The sequence below is a fragment of the Monodon monoceros genome, unplaced genomic scaffold (genome assembly GCF_005190385.1).
Source record: "Monodon monoceros isolate NGI ecotype Baffin Bay Population unplaced genomic scaffold, NGI_Narwhal_1 Super_Scaffold_21, whole genome shotgun sequence".
Taxonomy (NCBI): domain Eukaryota; kingdom Metazoa; phylum Chordata; class Mammalia; order Artiodactyla; family Monodontidae; genus Monodon; species Monodon monoceros.
The window spans coordinates 36144943-36169649 of record NW_021703778.1 but is presented as its reverse complement, the minus strand read 5'-3'; the positions used below and the strand labels follow the sequence as shown (position 1 = coordinate 36169649).

The 24707-nt window shown below is 47.7% G+C and overlaps 1 protein-coding gene across 1 annotated transcript in view; it reads left to right on the top strand.

Moving 5' to 3' along the window:
- The window catches only part of SLC28A1 (solute carrier family 28 member 1), a 67806-nt gene that overhangs the window by 17085 nt on the left and 26014 nt on the right, over window positions 1-24707 (top strand). The window contains 6 exon segments of the mRNA XM_029237067.1: window positions 7111-7270; window positions 7920-8033; window positions 9640-9708; window positions 19728-19808; window positions 21205-21285; window positions 23909-24034. Coding sequence (XP_029092900.1) covers window positions 7111-7270; window positions 7920-8033; window positions 9640-9708; window positions 19728-19808; window positions 21205-21285; window positions 23909-24034 — 631 coding nt within the window.

The following is a 24707-nucleotide window of genomic DNA, read 5'->3' as shown; positions in this document are numbered from 1 at the left end:
CCTTGTCGCACCAGAGGGCTCCTGGGCCATGGGGAGCACATGTTACTTGCCTGCCTCCTGGAAGCCCCGGAGCAGGTGTTGCTGGGTGGCTTCAGAGGCATCTTTGTGCCATCTTTGTGGCATTTTGCCAGTTCCCACCTGATTCTCTGCTCCAGTTAAAACAGGTGACTATGATACCTGAGGACAGGAATCAACAGTTTCCTAAATTCAGATATCCCAGCCCATTCAAGCAGGGAGGGCCCATATCAGTGCCTCCTATCAGATCACCTGGAGCATGCGTGAGACATACAGCTGCAGGGGACCACCCCTGGAGTCTGATTCAGCAGTCTGAATTGAGGTCCAGGAATCAATATTTTTTTTAACTTTTTATTTTATATTGGAGTATAGTTGATTAACAATGCTATGATAGTTTCAGGTGTACAGCAAAGTGATTCAGTTAAACATATACATGTATCTATTCCTATTGAAATCCTTTTCCCTTTAGTTAATGCTTTTAGTTAGCCACCAGGGGATTCTGATGTAGCCGGCCATGTTCCTGAACAACAGTTTGGGATCCCCTGGTTTTTAAACCGGGTTCCTTAGAGCTCTGGAAACCTTGGAGGTACCACAGGGCAGGTGAGGGAGATTGGAGAGGGGAACATCAGACACCCTGCCTCCCAGTCTCCATTTCAACCAGACAGCTCTATTCTATTTGTTTTATAAACAGGTTTGCAAAAAAAAAAAAAATTTAGCTGGAAAAAAATGTTTCTATGGCTTAAAAAAGGTACTCTTTTTTGTTGATGAAGAAACTGGTGCCCAAAGATAATCAATAACTAAGCCAGGCAGGTGCAGGGCATAATGGTGTTTCCCAAAGTAAGACCCCCATACCACAGCAAAATGCTTTGAGCCAGCCTATAAACAAAGTTTTAGTTTTATTTATACATAGATTTGTTTTTACATTTGCCTTCTCTTTATTAAATAGATTTATAAAAGGATTTATTTTTACAGTCATCTTCTGTTTATGGCAAATCACTGATACTGGTTTTCCATTTGAGGTATTGTTATAAAGTTTCCTTTAAAAAAATATATGCAGGTAGGGAGTTCCCTGGTGGTCTAGTGGTTAGGATTTGGCACTTTCACCGCCATGGCCCCAGGTTCAGTCCCCAGTTGGGGAACTGAGATTCCGCAAGCTGCGTGGCATGGCCAAGGAAAAAAAGAAAAATACATGCAGATAAACTAGACTGTATAAAAACTAAAATTTTTTGATTCAGAGGACACCATCAACAAAGTGAAAAGACAACCCACAGAATGGGAGAAAATATTTGCAAATTATATACCAAAAAAAAAAATCACAGCAAGATACCACTTCCCATCTACTAGGATGGCTATAACAAAAAAGATAAATGATAGCAAGAGTTGGCAAAGATGCGAAAAAATTTGAAACCCTCGTAACACTCCTTAAAGAAATGTAAGATGATGCAGCTACAATAGAAAACAATGTCAGTTCCTCAAAATATTATACATGGAGTTACCATACCCAGTATTTCCACTCTTAGGTATATACCTAAGAGAAATGAAAACATATATGCAAAAACTTATATGCAAGTGTTCATAGCATCATTATTCATAAGAGCCAAAGTGGAAACAACCCAAATGCCCATCAACCATTAAATGGCTGAATAAATTGTGTCTATACATATAATGGAATATTATTTGGCCATAAAAAGAAGGTAGTACTGATAAATGCTACAATAATGACAAAGCTTGAAAACATTATGCTAAGTAAAAGACACCAGTCACAAAGAACCATATACTGTAGGATTCCATTTATATGAAATGTCCAGAATAGGAAAATCTATAGAGACAGAGAGTAGAGTAGTGATTTTTAAAAAATATTTATTTATTTATTTGGTTGTGCCGGGTCTTAGTTGCGGGAGGTGTGCTCCTTAGTTGCGGCTCATGGGCTCCTTAGTTGTGGCATATGAACTCTTAGTTGCTCATGCATGTGGGATCTAGTTCCCTGACCAGGGATTGAACCCGGGTCCCCCACATTGGGAGCTCGGAGTCTTAACCGCTGCACCACCAGGGAAGTGCCGATTAGTGACTGACTAGGGCTGGAGGGGGATGGGAAGATGGGGGTGATGAGTAGAGGTGTGGGGTTTCTCTTTGGGCTGATGAAAATGTTCTAAAGTTGATTGCAGTGACGGTTGTACAACCCTGTAAATATACTAAAAACCATTGAACCATACACTTTTTTTTTAAATTAGTTAATTAATTTTCATTTTTGGCTGCGTTGGGTCTTTGTTGCTGCACCCAGGCTTTCTCTCTAGTTGCAGCGAGCAGGGGCTACTCTTCGTTGCGGTGTTCAGGCTTCTCATTGCGGTGGCTTCTCTTGTTGCAGAGCATGGGCTCTAGGTGCATGGGCTTCAGTAGTTGTGGCACGCGGGCTTCAGTAGTTGTGGCTCGTGGGCTCTAGAGCGCAGGCTCAGTAGCTGTGGCACACAGGCTTAGTTGCTCCGCGGCCTGTGGGATCTTCCTGGACCAGGGCTCAAACCCGTGTCCCCTGCATTGGCAGGCAGATTCTTAACCACTGCACCACCAGGGAAGCCCTGAACCATACTCTTTAAATGGGAAAATTGTATAGTATGTGAATTTTGTCTCAATAAACTGTTTTTAAAATACATGCATTTGATTTCGGCTTCCAAAATCAGGTCAAGATGGAGTAACAGAGACCAGGTTTATCCTCTCGCTTGAAGCAACTAAAAAACCAGAACAAATAGTATATGGCTCTTAAGAAACTGGGCATCAGGCAACAATGGACAGTGATCCTTGAGAAATAGGAAACAAATGAAATGAGCTCTATGAGCGCCCCAACTTACTGCATTGAGGGGGTTTCCAGGCCACAGTGCAGGAAAGGGGCATTAAGGTGGGGCCAGTAGATTTCCTGAGTTGAAAAGACAGAGCTTGGACTTCAGGAAAGCCAAGGTGGCTAGAGTTCACAATGCAGTGTACCAGAGGGGAGAGATCTGCTCCCGGGATCTGCAGAGGGCTCTCCTCCAGTATTCAACTGAGTTCTGATCAGTGAATGCGTATGAGGAAACTATGCAAGGCCTAGAAAAGAACCACTGAAAAGGATTAGAGAACAGTGCCCAGAGATCACACAGGGTCAGGAATAGTGTTTGCTCTCAAGAGTCAGAGTGGAAAAGCTCATGATTCACCAGATATTGTTTAGAGTACTAAGAAAGATCTTGGGTCAGTAATAGGGGAAAATTAACCACAGAATAAACCCTGCCCAGGCTCTACCTAACAAATTTTTTAAAAACTTGAAAGAGTCAAACAGAGCATCAGTTAACCATGGCACATTAAGTAGGCAAACAGACAAGTAACTGAAATCTCCAAAGGAGAAGGAGGGAAGAAAAAATACTTGAAGAAATTATATCCAAGAAATTCCAAATCTGATGAAAATTATAAACCCAGACATCCAAGAAACTCTACAAACCTACAGCACAAGAAACATGAAGAAAACCACACCAAAGCACATCATAATCAGAGAAAGCATTTGACAGAATTCCACTCCCGTTTCTGATAAAAATTCTGAGCAAGCTAGGAATAGAAGGGAACGTCCCCAATCTGATAAAGACCAGCTACCAAAAATCTACAGCTAACCTCATACTTAATTGGGAAAGACTGAGTGCTTACCCACTGAAATCAAGAACAAGGTAGGAATGTCCATTCTCACCACTTTTATTCAGCATTGTACTGGAGGTTCTAGCTTGTGCAGTCGGGTAGGAAAAAGAAATAAAAGGCACGTAGATTAGAAAGGAAGAAGTAAAGCTGTCTTTATTCACAGACAACAGGATTGTCTACATAGAAAATCCTATGGAACCTACAAAAAAACTAGTATAACTAATAAGTGAGTTTAGCAAGTTTGAAGGATACAAGCTCAACATACAAAAAACAAAAGTATTTCTATATACTAACAACAAACAATCATAAATTAAAATTATAAATGTTATTTAGAATAGCATAAAACATATGTAATACTTAAGGATAAATCTGACAAAAGACCTGCAAACCTGTTCATGGAAAACTACAAAACATTGCTGAGAGAAATTAAAGACAAATAAATGGAGCAAAATACCAAGTTCATGGATTGAAAGAGTCAATATTTTTAATATATCAATTCTCCTCAAATTAATCTATAGATTCTAAGAGTATTCAATCAAAATTGTAGCAGGCTTTTGGGATAGGAATCAAAACATGATGCTAGAATTCATATGGAAATGCGAAGAACCTAGAATAACCAAGACGACTTTGAAAAAGATGAACAAAGTTGATGAATTTACACTACCTGTCTTTAAGACTTATAAAGCTACAGTAATCAAGACAATGTGGTATTGGCATCAAGACAGACAAATAGATCAATGGAATAGAATAGAGAGTACAGAAATAGACCTACATATATATAACCAATTGGTTTTTGACAGGGGTGCTAAGACAATTCAGTGAAGAAATAATAATCATCTCAACAAATTCTTCTAGAACAATAGGATATCCATATGTAGAATAAGAAGGAGGAGAAGAATAGGAGGAGGAGAGAGAAACAAAGGAACTTTGATCCATGCCTCAAATTATATTAAAAAATTAACTGAAAATAGATCATAAACCTAAATGTAAAGACTGAAATTATAAAACTACTATAAGAAAACGTAGGAGAAAATCTTTGTGACCTTGAGTTAAGTAAACTTTTTAGATACAGAACCAAAATCACAATCCATTTTTTAAATGATAAATTAAACTTCATCAGAATATAGGACTTTTACTCTTCAAAAAGACTTGGTTAAGAGAATAAAAACATAAGCTATGATTAGGAGAAAAGCTTTGAAAGTCATATACCTGACAAAGGACTTGCATCCAGAATGTATTAAGAACTCTCAAAACTCAATAATAAGAAAACCCGGTTTAAGGGTGGGCTCAATATTTTAACAGATGTTTAGTTAAAGAAGATATATAAGTGGCAAATAAACACATGGAAAAATGCTCAACATCATTAGTCATTAGGGAAATGCAAATTAAAACCACAAAGATATACTGCTATATGTCTGCTAGAATGACTAGAATTCAAATGATTAACCATACCAACCATGTTGGCAAAGATGTGGAGGAACTGGAACGTTTACATACTGCTGGTGGGAATGGAAAAATGTACAATGACTTTGGAAAACAGTTTGGCAGTCTCCTAAAAAGTTAGATCTACCATATGAGTCACCCATTCCACTTATAGTATTTACCCAAGAGAAAAGAAAGCGTACGTCCACATAAAGACTTGCACACGAATGTTCATAGCAGCTTTATCTGCAATAGCCCCAAACTGGAAACAACCTAAATGTTCATCAACAGGTGAATGTATAAGCCAACTGTGGTATATCCACACAATGGAATACTACTCAGCAATACAAAGAAATGAATGCATGCAAAAACGTGGATGAATCTCAAAATAAAATAATTACGCTAAGTGAAAGAAGTCAGACAAAAAAAGTATGTACTGTATGATTCCATTCCTATGAAATCCTAGAAATTGCAAACTCATCTAGTGACAGAAAACAGATCATTTGCTGCCTGGGGATGAGGGAAGGAATTACAGAGGAGTATGAAGAAGCTTTTGAGGGTGATGGATATAATACGCTCACTGTGATAGTGGTGATGGTTTCATGGTGTATACATATGTCGAAACTATCAAATTATACACTTTCAACATGTTCTATTTATTATGTCAATCATACCTCTAATACCAGGCGGGGAAGGGTGGAGGGAAGGGATAGTTAGGGAGTTTGGGATCAACATGTACACACTGCTATATTTAAAAAGGATAACCAGCAAGGACCTACTGCAGAGCACAGGGAACTCTGCTCAATGTTATGTGGCAGCCTGGATGGAAGGGGAGTCTGGGGGAGAAAGGATACATGTATATGTATGGCTGAGTCGCTCTGCTGTGCACCTGAATCTATCACAACATTGTTAATCGGCTATATGCCAATATAAAATAAACAGTTAAAAAAATCATATCTCTAGTAAAGCTATTAAAAACAACCCCCTTCCAAAAAAAAATAAAACCCCAAACATGCATTTCAGTTTTTATAAAATGAGTTAACTTCAAGGAAAATAGTACAGGTGGCACAGAGACAGGGCAGAAATCGTGCCAATGGAACTGGGATGATAGGAGTTTGGGAAACACACCAAAAATAAACAGTCAACTCTGGGGTTAGCCTGATGGATTTCAGGTCCTGGGTCCTCCTCTTACCGGCTGGTGACCGTGTACAGAACTAGTTAAGGGAATAGATTTGCTGCCAGAGTGCCTGGGCTACGATCTCAGCTTTGCTACTTTCTAGATGGGCAGCTGTGGGCAAGTCATTTAACTTCCTGGGCCTCTGTTTCTTCATCTCTAAGATGAGGACAGTTACTGGAAGTCTCTCAGCACCCAGCATAGTTCCTGGCACATAATAGGCGCTCAGTGAACCTTATCTGTGGTTATAGTACCCAGTGAGTTGAAGACTGGGTCGGGGCTAGACCTTGAACACCCAGTACCCAGACCTGGGCTCTTGAACATTTCAGGCTGCCTCCTGGACAAGCAAATCCCAGCCCCAGGGAGGGAGGTGTTGCTGTAAAAGTTGCATCCAGCCCTAGGTCTCAGGTGCTCAACTCTGCATTCCAGACTGACACTACTGCTTCTGGGCTTTGGGGGAGCAGAGCCCATGGTCCATGGTGCTGAGTTCTAGCCCACACAGGCCCCACCTCACCCTGGCAAGGTCAGAGGCTGGCCTGAGCTGAGCATCATTGCAGCTTTGAGAATTCCTGCCTCTTGATGGAGCCATGTGCTTGGCACCATGCTAAGCTGAGTACACACATCCTCTGATTTAGTCCTCTCAGCAACCTTGAGAAATGGGGTGTCTTTGGCTTTGTTTACCCAATGAGGAAACTAGACTCAGAGAGGCTGTGTGGCCTGTCTGAGGTTACACAGCGTTCTCTCTCTCCCCTCACCAGCCCTGAGTACCCTTTCTCTGGGGCCCTGGGTGCCGTTGTGTGGGGGTGAGGAGATGCTGACAGTGATGACTTTCTGCCCCTCTCCTGCAGGGAGCCCTTTCTAGCCCTTGCTGCTTTCCTGGCCCTGATCCTATGGCTGGTTCTGGACACCTCTCAGCGGCCTGAGCAGCTGGTGTCCGGAGGAATCTGCATGTTCATCAGCCTCCTCTTTGCCTTCTCCAAGCATCACCGCGCAGTGCTTAGCCGTCAGGTCCAGACTGGGCTGCAGCCCCTTCTCTCTCTGATATCAGGTCCCCCCCGCCACCATTTCACAGCGCGGTTAACACCTTCCCCCAGACTCCAGCCAAGCCTCCCAGAGATCCTGATGCACACCTGGGTGTAGAGATCACTGCTAAGGAGTCATTAAATGCTGAGAGGTAGCAGCAGCCCTTAGGAGTCCAGCTCCCTTCTGTGGGGGTGGGGAGAGTGCACTGAGGGAGAGAGAGTGGGGTCAGAGTGGCTGGGAGCCCTGACTATATAGGAGGGATGGGGGAGGATCCAGACAGACAAAAGTTACATGGAAGCCGGACACTGATGCCACAACTCCAGCTCCACCTACCCCGTGATGACCCAGGACCAAGTGCCATGGCACACTCCAGGCTGGTCCTTGGTTAGATCTTGCTCTACCCCTGCCCACTTCCCAGGCGCATTGCTGCCAAGTGTGGCCTATTCTGAACTTCATGGGGAATGTAACCATTGGCAACTGGCCCAGAGCTCTGGCTGGGTCCAGCCCTCATCCTACAGACTGGCCAAATCTCCCATAGCCCCTCAGCAGTGCTGTGCCCTCTGCCCTCACCCAACTGTTCCCTGTGGATCTCCCGAGGAGCTGAACTCACCAGGACCTTTCTATTGGGTGGCAGGTGTCCTGGCGGGCTGTGTCCTGGGGTCTTGTACTACAGTTTGCACTTGGACTCTTCGTCATCAGAACAGAACCAGGATTTATTGCATTTCAGTGGCTGGGCGACCAGATCCAGGTGTGTACATGGGGTGCAGTTGCCCAGGGCATGTTGGGTTTCCAGGGAATGGAGGAGGAGCCTCTCTGCTGGAGGGAGGTGGGCTGTGAGGACATAGAGAGGGACCGTGACCAGGATGGTGGGTGTGTATGGGGCCCCAGACCAGCTGGGCAGCTGGGGGCTGAGCATTGCAGCTGCTACTTCTCTCAGGCCTGGTGCCACCTGCCCAGACAGAGCAGTCCTTTCAGAGGCTGGGTCTGATGTGGAAGAGAATCTCAAAACAGGTAGGTTCCTTGTGGGAAAGCCCACAAGGCATGTGGCCCTCAGTGGTCATAACAAATGGAACTTATAATAGTCAAAAGTGCTTTAAAAATTGCAAATGATTTACTTTGTATGTGTATATGTGTGTTTAAAAATAATATTCATTTTGGGCTTCCCTGGTGGCGCAGTGGTTGAGAGTCCGCCTGTCGATGCAGGGGATGCAGGTTCGTGACCCGGTCTGGGAGGATCCCACATGCCGTGGAGCGGCTGGGCCTGCGCGTCCGGAGCCTGTGCTCCACAACGGGAGAGGCCACAGCAGTGAGAGCCCCGCGTACCGCCAAAAAAAATCATTTTGTTGAAGTTATACTTTTTTAATTCCATTTTTTTTATTGTGATGAGTACACATAACAGAAAATTTACCATTTTAACCTTTTTGTTTTCATTTTAACCATTTTTGAGTGTCATTAAGTTACTTCACATCATTGGGCAATTATGGTTTACTTTTTTCTTTATAAGTATGTTTCATATTTATTTATCTTTATTTATTTAGGTTGTGCAGGGTCTTAGCTGCAGCATGCAGCATCTTTAGTTATGGCATGCAGACTTCTTAGTTGCAGCATGCAGACTCTTAGTTGCGGCACGCAAACTCTTAGTGCACGTGGGATCTAGTTTCCTGACCAGGGATCGAACCCAGGTCCCCTGCATTGGGAGCGTGGAATCTTACCCACTGGACCACCAGGGAAGTCCCATGATTTACTTTTTAAAATATAAATTATCAAGGACACAAGGTTGATCCTATACTCACCCCTCTCTCACCACCTCAAATTTCCATGTGCTCTCTACAGGGAGAAGGAGGGGCACGCCAAGGGTATCTGCATGGGTGTCGTGCAGGAAAAGACAGTGGCTGCTCTGGGCACACCCCTCATTTTATAGATGAGAGCACTGAGGCCTGGACAACTGAAGTGACTTGGCCCTGCAGTCACAGTGCTTGTTCTGGTCCTAAATACAGGTCTCTTGTAGAAGCATAGCCAAATTGCAACACCAAGGCCAGGAGCCCGGGATGGTGACATCGGTGGGGAGGGGAGTGAGCAGACAAAGCGGGCACCACCTTTGACAGCCTTCTCCAGGCAGCTCACTGTTTGCTTCCTCCTTTGTCTCTTCTTTATCGTTCTTATCCTAACAACTCTCATCTCTGAGTATTTCTTTACAATTTATTGAAAATGTGTCTCTTCTGGAGGACGTGCTTGGAAGGAGCAGGCGCCCATGAGCGTGGCTTTAATAACACACATGGTGCCCTGGCCCCTGTAAAGCCCACGACCTGGGCGGACTAGTCCTGCAGCCTCCATGTTTTGTTTTCTCCTTTCAGATCTTCCTGAGCTACAGGTCCAGCTTCTTGTCTGGGGAGGCTCTGGTCAAGGATGCCTTTGCATTTCAGGTCAGCTTGACTCTTGGCCCATAAAGCCTTTAACAGCCTCTGCCCTCCCCCTCCAGCCCAGGCGGAGGGGGAGGGCTCCTGCAGGCAGAGCCCTGCTACTGGAAGCTAATGAGGCTTAAGCCTCGGGGTCCTGAGAGGGGCCCCAGCAATGCACTCACCTGGGGGTATGTTTTCAGTATATTTTGTAAAACTTGCAAAAGTAAGATATATCTGTATTCTTTTCCAAAAAAAAAAATGAATCCCCAAATCATAGAATTGCTGGGAGGCTGAGGACAAGAAAAGAGGGTGAGGACATGGGGATAGCACCTGCTATAACCTTAGCCCCTGACATGCTGCAGGGACCTAGAACTGTAAAGGACAGTTTCCAGGACCGCTTACGCTCCAAAGATCCTCTCAGGGTACTCCTCCTTCAAGGCCCCTTACAGGTTACTTCTGCCAGGAAGCCTGCCCTTATTAGTCCAGCTGCAAGCTCTAAGTCGCTCCTCTGGACTCTCCTAGACCTACAGTCCCTCCCTCCTTCTTTCCCTCTTTCCTTCCCTCCTTCCAACAAAAATGTATTGTGTGCCTTCTGCAGTGCAAAATATTATAGGGGAAATTGAGATAAAGACTGAAAGACTTTATTGTGTACTGGTAGAGCCCTAACTGTAATTTAAAACAAGGCAGGCTGTGCCGAGTATGCGATGGTGTGACTGCTTCACTGTTCCGGGGTGGAACTGTGGTTATATTTCTTCTTTCCCCAACTGACCGCCCAAGCACCCAAGTGCCTCCTTTAGTAAGATCTCGAGGGTAGCTCCTCTGCCTGCCTCACATCCACATTGTCTCAGGACCCTGCGGCTGCTCCAGGCTTAAGTTCTACTTCCAAATGCCAGGTAGAGAGAGACGGAGACGTGGGTCCCACTTACCCAGTAGCTCGCCCCAGTTTCTGCCCTGTTACCATAGCAGCACAGATGGGAGTTGGTGCTGCCCACTCCAGCACGTCCTGGACCACAGTAACCATGGGGCTGCTGTGCAGGATCCCACGCGTAGGTTCCAGAGATTTCTGCTTTTCGCCATTACTCAGCCATCGTTCCCAGAGCCTCCCCACCCTGCTTGGGGGTGTTGGGGCCCAGAGGCTTCCAGCCCAAGCCATGGGTTTGGCATGGACTTCTGGGTGTCAAGCCAGTTCACGAGTCCAGACACCTCCAGCCCACCCCCAACCCTGAATCATGGTGAGGTCCTCCGGGAGCTTTGGTCTCTGTTTGCGCCAGCAACTCTCTGGGAAACATCCACTCCATCCAAGGGGTTCCAATAATGTCAGCCCTAGGAGGAAATGGGGAGGGACCAGGTTCCTGTCCTCTCAGGACAAATTTGTCCATCATGTTTTTCTGAGATCACTTCAGTGTAGGGAGAGGATCACTTCTGTGCAGGCCTCTGTCAGCCCCTCCAAAGGTTCCCTGACACCATTCTTGTAGGGCAGAGGCGGGGAAGGGCTGCTCCCTTTACATTTGCATTTCCAAGTAGGGGCAACCAAGGTTTCAGGGAAAAGCAGTGAAGTCCTGCTCCAGGGTGACTTCTTATGTCCACCAGACAGAGAAACAGCGGCGGTGGCTTCTCACACTTTACAAGGCAAACTACAACACTCTGTGATTCGACCTCCCCAGGCAGCCAGGTTCCAGTGTAACTGGCACAAAGGAAAGTGTCTGGGGAGTCCATTTAGGGAGACATTTTAAAAAATAAGGACAGTGAGGATGCCCCCTTAAGGAAGTGACATTTGAATTGGAGCCTTAGGACAGGAAAAAATTGGAGGCACAGAGATAGTCAGGAAGAAGAAATGGCTGGGCAAAGGTATGGAGGTGAGAAAGTTCTGGGCTGTCTAAGGTACAGGGCATAGTTCAGTTCGACGGGCATGTAAGCTATTTGAAGGAAAGGATGGATTGGAGGATAAACTACAAGTGTGGTGGGGCTGTCTCTTGAAGAGTCTTAAATGCCAGGCTGAGGCACCTGGATTTGGTCCCCAGGAAATGAGGAGCTATTGAAGACTTTTGAGCAGGGAGGGACTTGATTGGAGCTTTGGGACAGTTGTGATTTCAATAGTAGGTAGGAAGGGTTGTAGCCAGGATGCTTGGAAAAAGGGACCAGTGGGGAGGCTGCCTCACACCCAGGTGATGACTCAGGGACCACCAGACTGCCACAGTCCAGAAGAGAGGTCACCGTGGGGAACGAAGTGGGGGTGTGCGGCTGAGAGACCCGCTCTATGAAGCTCATCACTTAGCTCCACACATTGCAGCTGTTACTTTTAGCTGTTTGAGGACAAAGCCTGGGTCTTACTCATTCTGGTGTCGGTTAACTGACCCTGAGCCCTGCAAAGCCCTGCCCAGTGCCTGGTACACTGCTTTTTGCTGAATGAATGAGATGGATAAATGATGGTTCTTCTGTGCAAGTGGGAAGTCTCTCTGCCTGCTGGGAACGTCTGGCTCTTTGAGGCCCTGGCTGTGGGTTGGGCTCCCACACAGCCAGCCTCCCCCTGGCTGGGCCACCGTTCTCATGACTGTGTGGTCCTGAGCAGCTTGTCCTTTGGCCCCAAACCAGGGCTGAGCTCTTCTTTCTCCAAACCTCCCCAGCAGAGGCCAGAGCTTCCCAACCTTCTAGAGCCAAAAGCTACACACAGGCTTTGCAGCAAGATCCAGGGCCCCTAGAAACAATTTTGTCCCCCTCTGACCTGAGATTCCGGTGGAACAGTGAAGAAAAGCTTAGGGAGAAGGAAGTCATAGTAACAGCTACTAGTTATGGAGCAAGGACTCTATGCCAGGCACTCACGTCACCTTTACAACCCTATGGGGAAAAGAACATCATTATCCCCTTTTTTCAGGTGAGGATACCGAGGCTCAGAGTGGTTGTTGCTTGTGCAAAAAGCTCATAAAGCTGGAGAGGATTGGAATCAAGATTGGAATAAGCCCGATGCTCTTGCTCATTCACTTCTGTGCCTTGATATCAGAGCCCTTTCCTTGGTAGACAGTGGTAACGAAGGGGTCTCAGACCTTGGATCTTTGTTTTTCCCTTGGTTTAGAAGAAAAGAGTATATCTTTGGTTCATTTGGTTGAAAGGGACAGAAACCCATTTGAAACTTGCTTTAAAGGGAGGAGAGAGGGAGGACTGTTTCTTGGCTCACAAACTGGAAGGCAAGGTAGAACTGGTGCCAGCTGGAACCAGGGCCCCAGAGCTGCCAGGCTCATGGCCCTCAGCCTTGAATCTCTGCTCATCCCAGTGTGTTAGCTTCATTCTTTCATACCAGATCTTCTCCTGGCCCACAGCAACACCAGATACTCATTCTTACATGCATGTCACCCAGCACGGGGGAAATTCTTCTCTGCCTGCTCAAGTTAAAAAATCCCAGGGTGGGTTTTGGATTGGTCTGCCTTGGGTCATGTGACCATTCTTGACCCAATCACTAAGGCCAGGGCAGGGGATACTGAAGTTGGAGTGACCGGAGTCTCATGTTCCCACCCAAAGCCAGGGAGTCAGTTGCTCTGAGTGGAAGCCATCCTCTGAAACTCACCATTTGAAGGATTATTGCCTAGGACAGGCAGGTACTATTAACCCCCCATTATAGAAAACAAGGCAGACAGCTCCCTGTAGGACCTGGATTAGCTCTGTTTTCAGGGTGCCCTTCTATTCTAGGTGAGCATCTGTGGTCTAGTATAGGAGCAGAGCACACGTGGCAGATAGCATACCTGCCTGGGAGAAACAGCAATGGCATGGACCCTTTGATCTGGAGTCCCTCCCAGCTGTAACGTGGGGCTGCATTTGGGAGTCTAGGCTATACTTCCTGATTGGAGTGCTTAGCTCCTGAGTTCATTGGTTGTAAACGACAGAAACACAGCTCAAATTGATTTAAACCAAAAGATTAAACAGAAAACAAACAAACAGAAAGATTAATTCTGATAACTGAGAAATCCAGAGGCTTCAGGTCCTGCTGGATCCAGGTATGCAGCATCACCTGGGATTTGCCTTGCTTATATCCTGGTTCTGTGTTCTTAGACTTGGCTTTAGTCTTAGTGTTGGATAGGCTCTCTTGAGGTTGTGATAAAGAGGTACCAGGCTTACATCCAACCAACTTAGCAACCCTAGCAGAGAGAGGGAGGCTGTTTTCCACTAGCTCCAGCAGGAAATCCAAGAGTAGGCTCTTTTTAGCCTGGCTTGGGGTATATGCCATCCTTGAACTGTAGCCAGGGAAGATACCTCACTTTGATGGGCCAAACCTGGAGCCTCTGGGCTGAGAGTAGAGGAGGGGTGGTTTCCTAAAGGAAAGTCAAATTTTTTACCAAAAGAAGTGAGGGAAGGGGCATCCAAGCAGCTGCCATCCACCAGAGCCACCACTCAACTTCTCTCCCAGTTCAGCAAAGAAAGTATCACCTGGCTTGCTGCTCTGTCCATCCCCTCGCCAGTGTTAGCTGTGTGTCTCTCCTCCCTTTCTAGAAGAATATGTACACACCTGCTACTTGCATCTCTCCCCGAATCACCCTTCAGAACCATGGATTCATAGACTGTTGGGCTAGGAGGGAGCTCATTGATCTTTGGGCCTCCTGTTTATATTACAGATGGTCAAACCATGCCCCAGAGAGGAGCAGTGACCTTGGCATAACTGTGCAGTGAGTTAAGGTAGAGGCAGGGCTAGAACCAGGTTGTTGGACTTCAATTAAGCGATGTTTTCTTCCTCATACTCTAAGTAGAAGTCAGTGACATCAGGTATCCCTTCCAAATACAAAAAGCATCCCTAATAACAACAATGATAAATTTAAAACCAGTTAATAGCTGCTAAAGACTTTGAGATTGGATGTTCAATCAAGAGAATAAAAACAGGAGAGGTGAGTTTATCATTAACCAGGCTTAGCATTTCCTAGTCAAACGCCAACTATTCCCTGGCCCCGGGGAGGCCCTGTCCTCCTCTGCACAAATTCCTGGCCAGTGTATTATTAGCCAGTGGCCTCCTTAGCAGAGGCATGCGGGAATGAGGGAGGACTTAAGAGAAATGCTCCATGGCCACAGAACTCCCTTTCTCAAAAAGATTTACTAATCACAAAGTTTCATTCACACCCTGCGCCCCTGCCTCTCTCTCTCTCTCTCTCTCTCTCTCTCTCTGTCTCTCTCACACACACACACACACACACACACACACTTGCCGAGCTTGGGGCTTATCCTCAAGCTGGGGGTAACTTTGTTAGTGCTGAGTCGAATGGAAGACTCAAGAGTTTTCTTTCCGTCCTTTCCATGAATCATGTGGCCCTAGTCCAAGGTCTTTGGCCCATGTCAGCCTGGGGAAATCTCTGCGCTCACTCAGATTTTCAGAATCCAAGCTGCTTCCTGCTGGGCCACGGTCCAGCTCATTGCTCCTCCAGGAAGCTGAATCTCCCTGGGACTCCTTCAGCCCTCAATGTCCTCTGGCACGGTCGACGTGGCAGCCACCTCCTGGCTGTATGGTCTCGATTAGTCATTCCACCTTGGCTCCATCTCCCTTCAAGTAACTTTCCACCCACACGATCGCCTCCGCCCCCACACTCCCGCACCTTCCTGGGTCTGGCCGACCTGGGAGCACATGCTCACTCGCTCACTCGTTCCTTCACTATCACTCTAGCCTCTGGAACACGCACCCACTCACAAAGCTCAGCAGTGCTGATGAAATGTTCTCCCCGAGGAACCCCTAGGCAGAAAGTGTTTTCATCTCCCAAGGGTTTCGGGGTGTCTGCCTGATGCAGCCTCTGCAGTCCCCAGTGGTCATCAGCGCCAAATTTGGCCAGAAAAAAACACACCAAGTAAGATAAGAACTGACAGGTGCCATTGGATTTAGTCATTAAGGGGTCACTGGTAACTGTAGTGAGCGTGATTTCCAGAGGAGGGAATGGAAGGGAAGTGGAGACGGGGTGGGTGCTGAGAGGAGGGGGATGGGATGATGGAACTGAGAGATCTTATGAGAATGTGGCATCTGCAGAGGCCTCTGAAGGAGACTTTGACAGGCAGAGATAGATAGGCATGGGGGCAGACTGGTGAGGTCATTCTGGGTGAAGGGAATGGCATAAGCAGGAAATCAGGAGACATGCGCAGTTTATGTGGCCTTGGAGTAAGTCCCTTCCTCCTTCTGCAAGGTCGGTGGATATTGCAGCAGTGTCCTCCGAGGAATTTTCCAGCTTTGGGTATTTTTGTTTACTGTGGCCTGGGGCTAGTGACAGGGCTTAGGCCTTGGGGGCTGGGGGTTTGGGAGCTGTTGGGACAGCCTTAGGAGGGCGTCAGCAGCCCTGGCTCAACTCCCTCCATAGAGAGGAAGCGGCAGGACCAGGCCCTGAGTGGGTTTAGCCCTGCCTTCAGAGCCTGTTTCCTGGGAAGAAGATGGCGTCTGCTTGGAGAGTCTGGTCTAGACTCTACAGCAGTGGTTCTTAGAGTGTGGTGTCCACATACCAGCATCGGGAAAGGACAAACTCTCAGGTGCACCCCAGATCTACTGAATCTGAAACTCTGGGGGTGGGGCTCAGAATGTGCATTTCTGACAAATTCTCAGGTGATGCTGCTGGTCAGGGACCACCCTTTGGGAACCACTGGCTTAGAGGCGCTATACTTTCCTTTTCCCTTGAGTAAGGGTGAGTGCTGGTATTAGCAGGACCAGCCTGCTCTGAGTTTCCACAAAGTGGTAGTCAGGACTTACTCGAGGCTGCTACACCCTGGGCTGAGGCTCTGCCTGGGAGGGGATGCCTCTCCTGAAGACAAAGAAATGAGGTTCCAGGACTGGCACTAGGGCAAACCTCCTCAGGGTCATGGTAGGTCCTTGGCAACCTGCTTAGTGGTTGTCTCTTTGCAGGTGTGTAACCTTGGGCAGGTAACCAACATCTCACAGCCTCAGTGTCCCCACTGTGAAGTGGATTTACACCGACCTCAGTTGCTTTGAGGATCCGTGAGTCACCACACGTTGCGTACCTGGCTCCTAGCAGGACTGCACAGTGCACGAGCGGTAGGAATTAATGGCACTTTCCTCCCTCTTCCCACAGCCAGCTGCCTGCCCTGTCTTCCGCCATCTCACATGCTACAGGGCCCAAGGGTATTTCCTGGACTGTCAGATCATATTGGCCTCAGGGCCCTTATTTAGTATTAAATGTCCCAGCTTCTCTTCCACCAAAGATCCCCATCTCCCAGCTAGAAAATGTCTCTTGGTTGCTGCCAGGAGAAAGTCCCAATTCTGCAGTCGGGTTCCGCTGCCCCAGGCCCTCTCCTTGCTGGTCTGAGCCATCTGTGCTAACCTGCCAGGCTGCCGAGTGGTCCCTCGCGTGATAAATTGAACAGGCAGTCTAGACAGTACGTGATCCTCTCTGCATTTTTCTCCCAGGGAGAGCAGGATGCTGTCACCACCCTTGTGTTGGGGGGTGTGTCCAGCACCAGGCGGCCATGGGGAGTCACAGGGCAGGAAGAGGGTTGCTCCACCCAGTGCCTGCATTCCCTGTCAGGTGACACTCCCATGCAGTGAAGCTGGTGACAGGGATGTCAAGTGGAGCAGATCCAGACAGAACGCACGGCATTCATCTGGGGCGGGAAAGGGAAAACAACCTCAGCAGGGCTTGTTTCTCTTCTCCAGGGGAGCTGCCTAGGCAGAGTCTCTGTTCTCATCAGGGACCACTCTGTAGTCCCGATTCATTTTGAACCAGAGCTTGAACTTGATTGCTCTACACTCTCCTTCTGAACAATGAAAACAACTCTTCCTCCACCCCTCACCCCTCTCGGCAGCCCCTCTTCCTTCCAGCACAGCTAAGCTTCTCCTGTTGTCTCTATACTTCCTCATGTCCCACTCCCTCCTTGGTTCGCTGATACCCGGCCTCTGTGCCCATCCCTCCTGACACTGCTCTCACCTAGGTCACCAGGGAGCCCTGAATCGCTAGGTGCCAAGCATCCATCTCAGTCCTTACTGAGTTCTCTGATGCATCTGGCACAGCTGATGGACCATCCCTCCTAGAAAAGCTGCCCTCAATTTCCATCGCACCCCTTCCTGGAAGTCCTTCAACCACTCGGTTTCTTCTTTGTCTCCACCACGCGCTCCTCCTCCTTCTCTCACCCTTCAGGGATGCTGACCCCAGGGCCCTGTCCTCAGCCACTGCTCTTCTCTTCCAGGGCAATTTCCTCAGTGAACTGCATCTGCCCCATGGCTTCAACCTGCCCTCAACTGAGCCCTGGCCCAGATCTCTCCTCAGAGCTGCCGGCCCTTCTGCCCACCTTCCCAGTCCACAGTCCACTCAAACCCACAGGCATCTCAAACCCAGCAAGTCCAAAACTGCGCTGCTGAGGTGCCCCCAAAGCTCTCCTGTGCCCGTGCTCCCCTCCCTTGAGAAGTGTCCACCTCTTATAGAAAATTATAGGAGCAGGTGAGAAATTAGAAATGGAGAAAGAAGAAAACAAAGTTTCCACAGTCCCAGCACACAGAAGCAACTACCTTGACTATTTGGGTGTATGCCTCCCAGCCTTCCTTCTGTGCTTTTAATATTCCATCTTCCCCACTTAACATTCTAGCATAAGAATGCTCCCATGTTATCACTAATTCTGCATAACTTATTATTTTAAAGCTATTTGGAACAGATAGCACATTCCAACTGTACAAAAGGGGATTTGGTAAAAAGTAAATCTCCCTCCCACCCCTGATCCCCAAGTCATCCAGTTCCTTCCCCAAGGCAGCTGCCATTCCTGGTCATTTGCATATCTGTCTAAGGATATCTGTGCCCACACAAGAGCACCTGCAATGCCACCCGCACCTTTTTTACTCATAAAGTAGCACACCATGCACCCTGTTCTACACCTTCTCTTTTTTCATTTATTTAAAAATTTTTTTAAATTTATTTATTTATTTGGCTGAGTTGGGTCTTTGTTGCTGCACGCGGGCTTTCTCTAGTTGTGGCGAGCAGGGGCTACTTTTCATTGCAGTGTGCGGGCTTCTCATTATGGTGGCTTCTCTTGTTGTGGAGCACGGGCTCTAGGCGTGTGGGTTTCAGTAGTTGTGGCACGTGGGCTCTAGAGTGCAGGCTCAGTAGTTGTGGCACATGGGCTTAATTGCTGCGCAGCATGTGGGATTTTCCTGGACCAGAGCTCAAACCCGTGTCCCCTGCAGTGACAGGCGGATTCTCAACCACTGTGCCACCAGGGAAGCCCTCTTTTTTCATTTAACAATCTATCTTGAAAATCATCCCGAAACTAGTCATAGTGAGTTCCTCACTCTTGTTTCCTGACTTTGAGTGCACCACTGCACAGCCACACCATAGGTTATCAAACTAGTCCTCCACTGAGGGACATTTAAGTTGTTGCCAATCCTTGTTATTCTAAGTCAGGCTGTAACAAGGAAGTGCGGGACAGGGAGGGGGAGGCCCTGGGGAGAAGGAAATGGACATGAGGAAGCTTTGAAGGAGAAATTGAAGGGGCTTGGAGTAAGTGAAAGGCAGTCATAAGCCTGGTAATAGGAAAGAGGGTGACAGGAGGAAATGCAGATGGCTGGTCCACAGTGAGTGTCATTCGGAGCTCACTGGCACTGAGTGGAAGTAGAACACTAGAAAGATGAGGGCCTCTGATTCAGGCCCGAAGCACAGGAGGGAGGTTAAGGCCAGCGTCATGGGCCAATTGAGCTCAGGGTGGAGGACAGACCCTGTGCTAGGAAGGTGCTGGGCCCTGAGCCAACTCCCAAAACCCTCACAACAACCTGAGGGGTAGTCACTTCCTCCCCATTTTACAGACAAAGAAGCAGGTGATAAAAAGTGGTGGACTCAAGTCCTGCTTCTCTACCACAGCCCAAGGGATGCCTGGGTGGATGGTCAATGTTTAGAGGGGAACAGATTGGACAGCTGCCTCCAGAGAGGCCCCATATGCAATTTCATGCACTGAATTCAGAGCTTCTTCCCTGACCCCGTTGGGTCTCTGAGTGGCAAGCCCTTGGATAAAGTGGCTGTCTGGGGCCTCTGAGGCCCTGCGTGGTACCCTGCCACCTCTCTGCCTCTAACCCCAGGGTCTGTGCTCTTTGCTGGCAGGTTTTGCCCATCATTGTTTTCTTCATCTGTGCCATGTCCGTTCTCTACTATGTGAGCCTCATGCAGTGGGTGATCCTGAAGGTGAGTTCTCAAGGTCCCAGCCCGGGCCCTCCCAGAATCACAGGCTGACAGGAACCACAATCTCCCAGAATGCCTTGCTCCCAAGCCCACACCCTCCCCAAATCCCCTGCTCTGAGGGCCTGGACCTTCCAGCATCCCCTGCTCCCCAGCCTTCTCTCAGAGTCTACTACCAACCAAACAACTTTTCACAGAGTCTATTGTCATGCTACTAAGGAGAAATGGCACCAAAATCCAGTGGGGTCTTTGGGGGAGGGAAGTTTACAGAACTGGGGCTGCATTGAGGAGAAGTGTTAGGGGAAAAAATAATTTATACCAAAAAGATCTTGAGAGCAGTGGGTCACGTGGGCCAGACTTAGCTGATATAAATGTCAAATCCTGTGCTTATGTTCATAAAATCTGCTGCACAAAACCAGGATGCAGGAGACAGACAGCATTGGACAAGAGATTCTGAGGTTTTTAGCTGATTGAGCTCAGAATAAACCAGTATCATCAGGCAGCTTCCAGAAGTGCAGCCTGTGGTTATGTTAAGAGTGCACAGTGCATGGCGTAAGGGAGACAGTTATCCCCAAATCTGGAGAATGTGTTCAACCAAGGGGCTATGACAAACTGAACTATCAGTGGGTTCAGTCTGAAAGGGCTTGAGACCATACATTCCATAGAATGGCTGAAGGAAGTAGGGATGAAGGGCCGAAAAAGAGAAGGCCAGGGTGAAGAAGGTTACGGGTAGGATTCTAAACACTTATAGAAGGTTAGGGAAAAGGCAGCCTGAGAGGTACCTGCAATGGAGAGAAATTCCATGGAAGCAGATTTCATGTTGATTAAAAGAAAGAACTTTTTAATACAGTGTTTCCCAAAGCCTTTCACAAAACTCTAGTTTCACAGCAAGTTAATAAATGCTACTAGGTAAAGGGATCCCATGGTCAAATTATTTAATTTATTTTAATTTTGGCCGTGCCATATGGCCCAACCAGGTATCAAATCCGCGCCCCCTACAGTAGAAGTGCAGAGTCTTAACCACTGGACCGCTAAGGAAGTCCCTTGGTCAAATAATTTTATGAAGCTAAGCTAGACACCAGGCTACAAATTTAAACAAGTTTTGTGCAGGACTTCTCAGAGCCTTTAATAAACTGGTAAGTATTGGTCATCTCCAAGGTGTGTGTGTACAGCAATTCTCAAATATATTTGACCAGGGAATCCTTTTTTCATGGATGATAAACCCCCATCAATGGAGGTGAGGAAGGAGAAGATGAATGGACCTTTGGGGAAACGTAGGTAAGGGAGTTCTACCTGGATTGGGAGTTGGAAGGAAGACTTTTAAGGTACTTCCACCCCTGACTCTCTCTGTCCCTGGGGCTTGCTGATACCAATCCACAAAGAGCACCCTGCTTCCTTCTAGATCTCCTGGCTGATGCAGGCCACCATGGGCCCCATGGCCACGAAGACCCTGAGTGTGGCTTGAAACATCTTTGTGAGCCAGGTCAGTATTGCAGCCTCCTTCCCTCAAGGAGGGTGGGTGGCCTGGGTCCCTAGAGCTCTGATTCAGTCAGCAGAAGAGCCAATCAAACCTTCTCCCAGGGTCACCAAAGGCTGCTGCCCTAGGGATGCTCCATTTGGGGATATACTCCTTGCCTGGGTCATGCCAAGGAGGATAGTATCTCCCTGGCACCTCCTACCACTCTAGGCCTAGGCTGTCTTCATCAGCTTAGAGACTCACAAGTCCTACAGATGGAGTCCAATGTTCTCCTTTTATACATGCAGAAACTGAGGCTCGGGGCTGGGAATGCCTTGCCAAGATCCCACAACATAAGCCAGGACTTAGAATCCAAGTCTTCTTCTTCCTGGACAGGGTTCCTTCCACAACATCAGTTTGTCTTTTTTTCCCCTCCCTCTTTCTGAAAATGTATTTTCTAATATAAGTGTGACTCTGAAGGGACTATCAGTCCTGAGTCCCTTTCAGAAGGCCAGACCCTCCTAGGGGTAAGACTCTGGTGACTGTTCCAGAATCCTGGCCCACCTGCCCAACATGTAAGTCACAAAAAAAACATACTTGCCAAAGTATGCCATATTTCACTGGGCAGTTTAGGAAACTTTGGAGAATATTTGCATCTTTTTTGCTATGATGCAAGTGTGTAGATTTCAAAGGTTTTTTTTTTTTTTTAAGCCAATTAAGACAGGTGTGCTCTGAGATAAATAGTCCAAAATCCCTTAGTTGTTCAAAATGAGGCAAAACAGAAAAAGATATTTCAGTATCAGCATTTATTTTATATAAAATGCTGCAAATGTAATCAATGGTTTTTGCTGAGAAAAGACAAATCTTAGGTGAATATGACACGATAACCGGAAGAGCTCCAAAGGCGAATTAAGTTTTGCGAGGACGGGGAGCCTTCAAGGATTAGTGGTATCATTTCAAGCTCAGTGTTGGCAGGCCTGGGCCCTATTCCCTTCTCTGGCCACAGTCTGTCCCCAGGGGATTGCCCCAGCCCCATGGCTTAAATACTTCCTCTCCCCTAAACTCCAGTCTGATATATATCCAACTGCCCCCTTGACCCTCCACTTGGATATCCTTAGATAATTTACTAGGCAAGTCCAAACAAGCAGAACCCTTGATTCCCTCCCTCAACACACATGCACATCTCCAAGAGTTTCCCTTCTCAGTAAATGGCAACGTCTTCAATGAGGTTGTTAGACAAAAATCGAGGAGTCATCCTTCCTTCCTTTGCTTCCCTTGCTCCCAGCTGCACCCAGTCCATCAGCAAGTCCTGCCAGCTCTGCCCCACATCACATCACAGACCTGCCCTGCTGCCCTTTTTCTTTTTTTTGCTATGAGCCACACTTGTCTCTCACCTGGACACGACAATCACCTCCTCTCTGTTCTCCCTGCCACCATTGCTGCCCCTACCCATCCTTCACACACAGGCTGGAGTAGCCCTTTATTTATTTATTTATTTATTTTTTGGCCGTGTGGCATGTGGGATCTTTTTTTTTTTTTTAATTTATTTATTTTTGGCTACTTTGGGTCTTCATTGCTGTGTGCAGCTTTCTCTAGTTACAGCGAGCAGGGTCTACTCTTTGGTGCGGTGCGTGAGCTTCTCATTGTGGTAGCTTCTCTTGCTGCGGAGCATGGGCTCTAGGCATGTGGGCTTCAGTAGTTGTGGCACGGGGGTTCAGTAGTTGTGGCTCATGGGCTCGAGAGCACAGGCTCCGTAGTTGTGGCACATGGGCTTAGTTGCTCCGTGGCACGTGGGATCTTCCCGGACCAGGGCTCGAACCCGTGTCCCCTGCACTGGCAGGCGGATTCTTAACCACTGCACCACCAGAGAAGCCCAGCATGTTAGATCTTAATTCCCCAGCTAGGGATCGAACCTGCGCCCCTGCATTGGAAGCGCAGAGTCTTAACCACTGGACAGACAGGGAAGCCCCTGGAGTGACCCTTTAAAAACCCAAGTCAGATCATGCCTCTGCCTGCTGAGATCCATTGCTTACCCTGCCTTGTCCATCTGCCCTCCACCTCCCCCATCTCTATCCCTATTCCATAGCACAGTCTAGAACATAGTATGTACTATAATTATTTATTGAATGAATAAACAAATGGCTCCAGGCTTCCCCACGTTCCCTGAACTAAACACGCCATCGAATGCCCCAGTTCCTTTCTTTCTGGCAACTCCCATGGCTTCACTAAACGTTCAGGCTTGGAGTTACATCTGCTTCTGGTCCTTTGCACGAACAGAGGTAATTCTTTGAACCTCTCTGACCTTCTGCTCTCCTGGAACGTGGAGACGACCACTTCTTTCCTAGAAGGTTGTAAGTGATGAGTGTGAGGGGCTTAGCTGGGTGCCTGGACGTGGGAGGCACTTGACACAGGGGAGCGTTATCAGGCCCAAAGGAAGGGCTGGGGGTCCTTCCACAGAGCTGGGCTGATGCTGAGGTTCAGAGAGGCTCAGCCAAGTACAGACTCTGGTCCTCACCCCACCCTGCTGTCTCTTCCCCTGGGGTCCCCAGCCCTCACTGTGACCTGCTCACTCCCAGGTGGAGGGGGTACGCCCCAAGTGCCCGTGCTAGCCTGACCAGCGCTGCTTGTTTGACATCTTTCCCGTTTGCAGACTGAGGCTCCTCTACTGATCCGGCCCTACTTGGCAGACATGACACTCTCTGAAATCCACGTTGTCATGACCAGAGGCTACGCCACCATTGCCGGCAGCCTGCTGGACGCCTACATCTCCTTTGGGGTATGTAGAGCCCTCCTTCTGCTTGCTGAAAACCAAGAACCTGAAACCCACCTTTGTGGGAGCCCCACACAGCTCCTGGCCAGAGCGACCTGGGGTCTTCTCTTATGGGCTACGTCCTAAACCAGGGCTGCTGTGATGGTGGGAGGAGAAGCTTCACCTGAGTAAGGCAGGCCAGGTGGGCTGGACCATTTGGGCTTCTCACGTGGCCAGTGGGAGCAAAGGTTTCCAGTATTCTGCTTACTGAGGCAAAGCGCTAAGTGTTTTAATATCCACATTTCAAGGATGAGGAAATTGAGACTCAGAGAGTAAGTGAGATGCCCAAAGCCAGGATTTGAGCCCAGACCTGTCTGACTCCAAAACTCAGACACACAGTCCCCAACCTAGGCCACCCCTGGAGCTTTGTCCTACTCTTCCTGTACCCCGTCCTCCCACCTCCTCTCCTTTACACCCTCTCTGGGCACAAGTCCTTCCTCTACTCCTCAATGATTACTTGTGTAGCTTTCTGAGCACAGTACATTTCTAAATCAAATTCCAGTGGTATGAATCAGGCCCTTAAACCAATCACAACACTAGTGCATGGCAAGCAGAGATGAATCTTCAATGTGTCCCCTACAAAGTGCCTGGTAATAATGCATTACATTTGTGTAAAACACTGTACTTGTTTGTGTTTTCA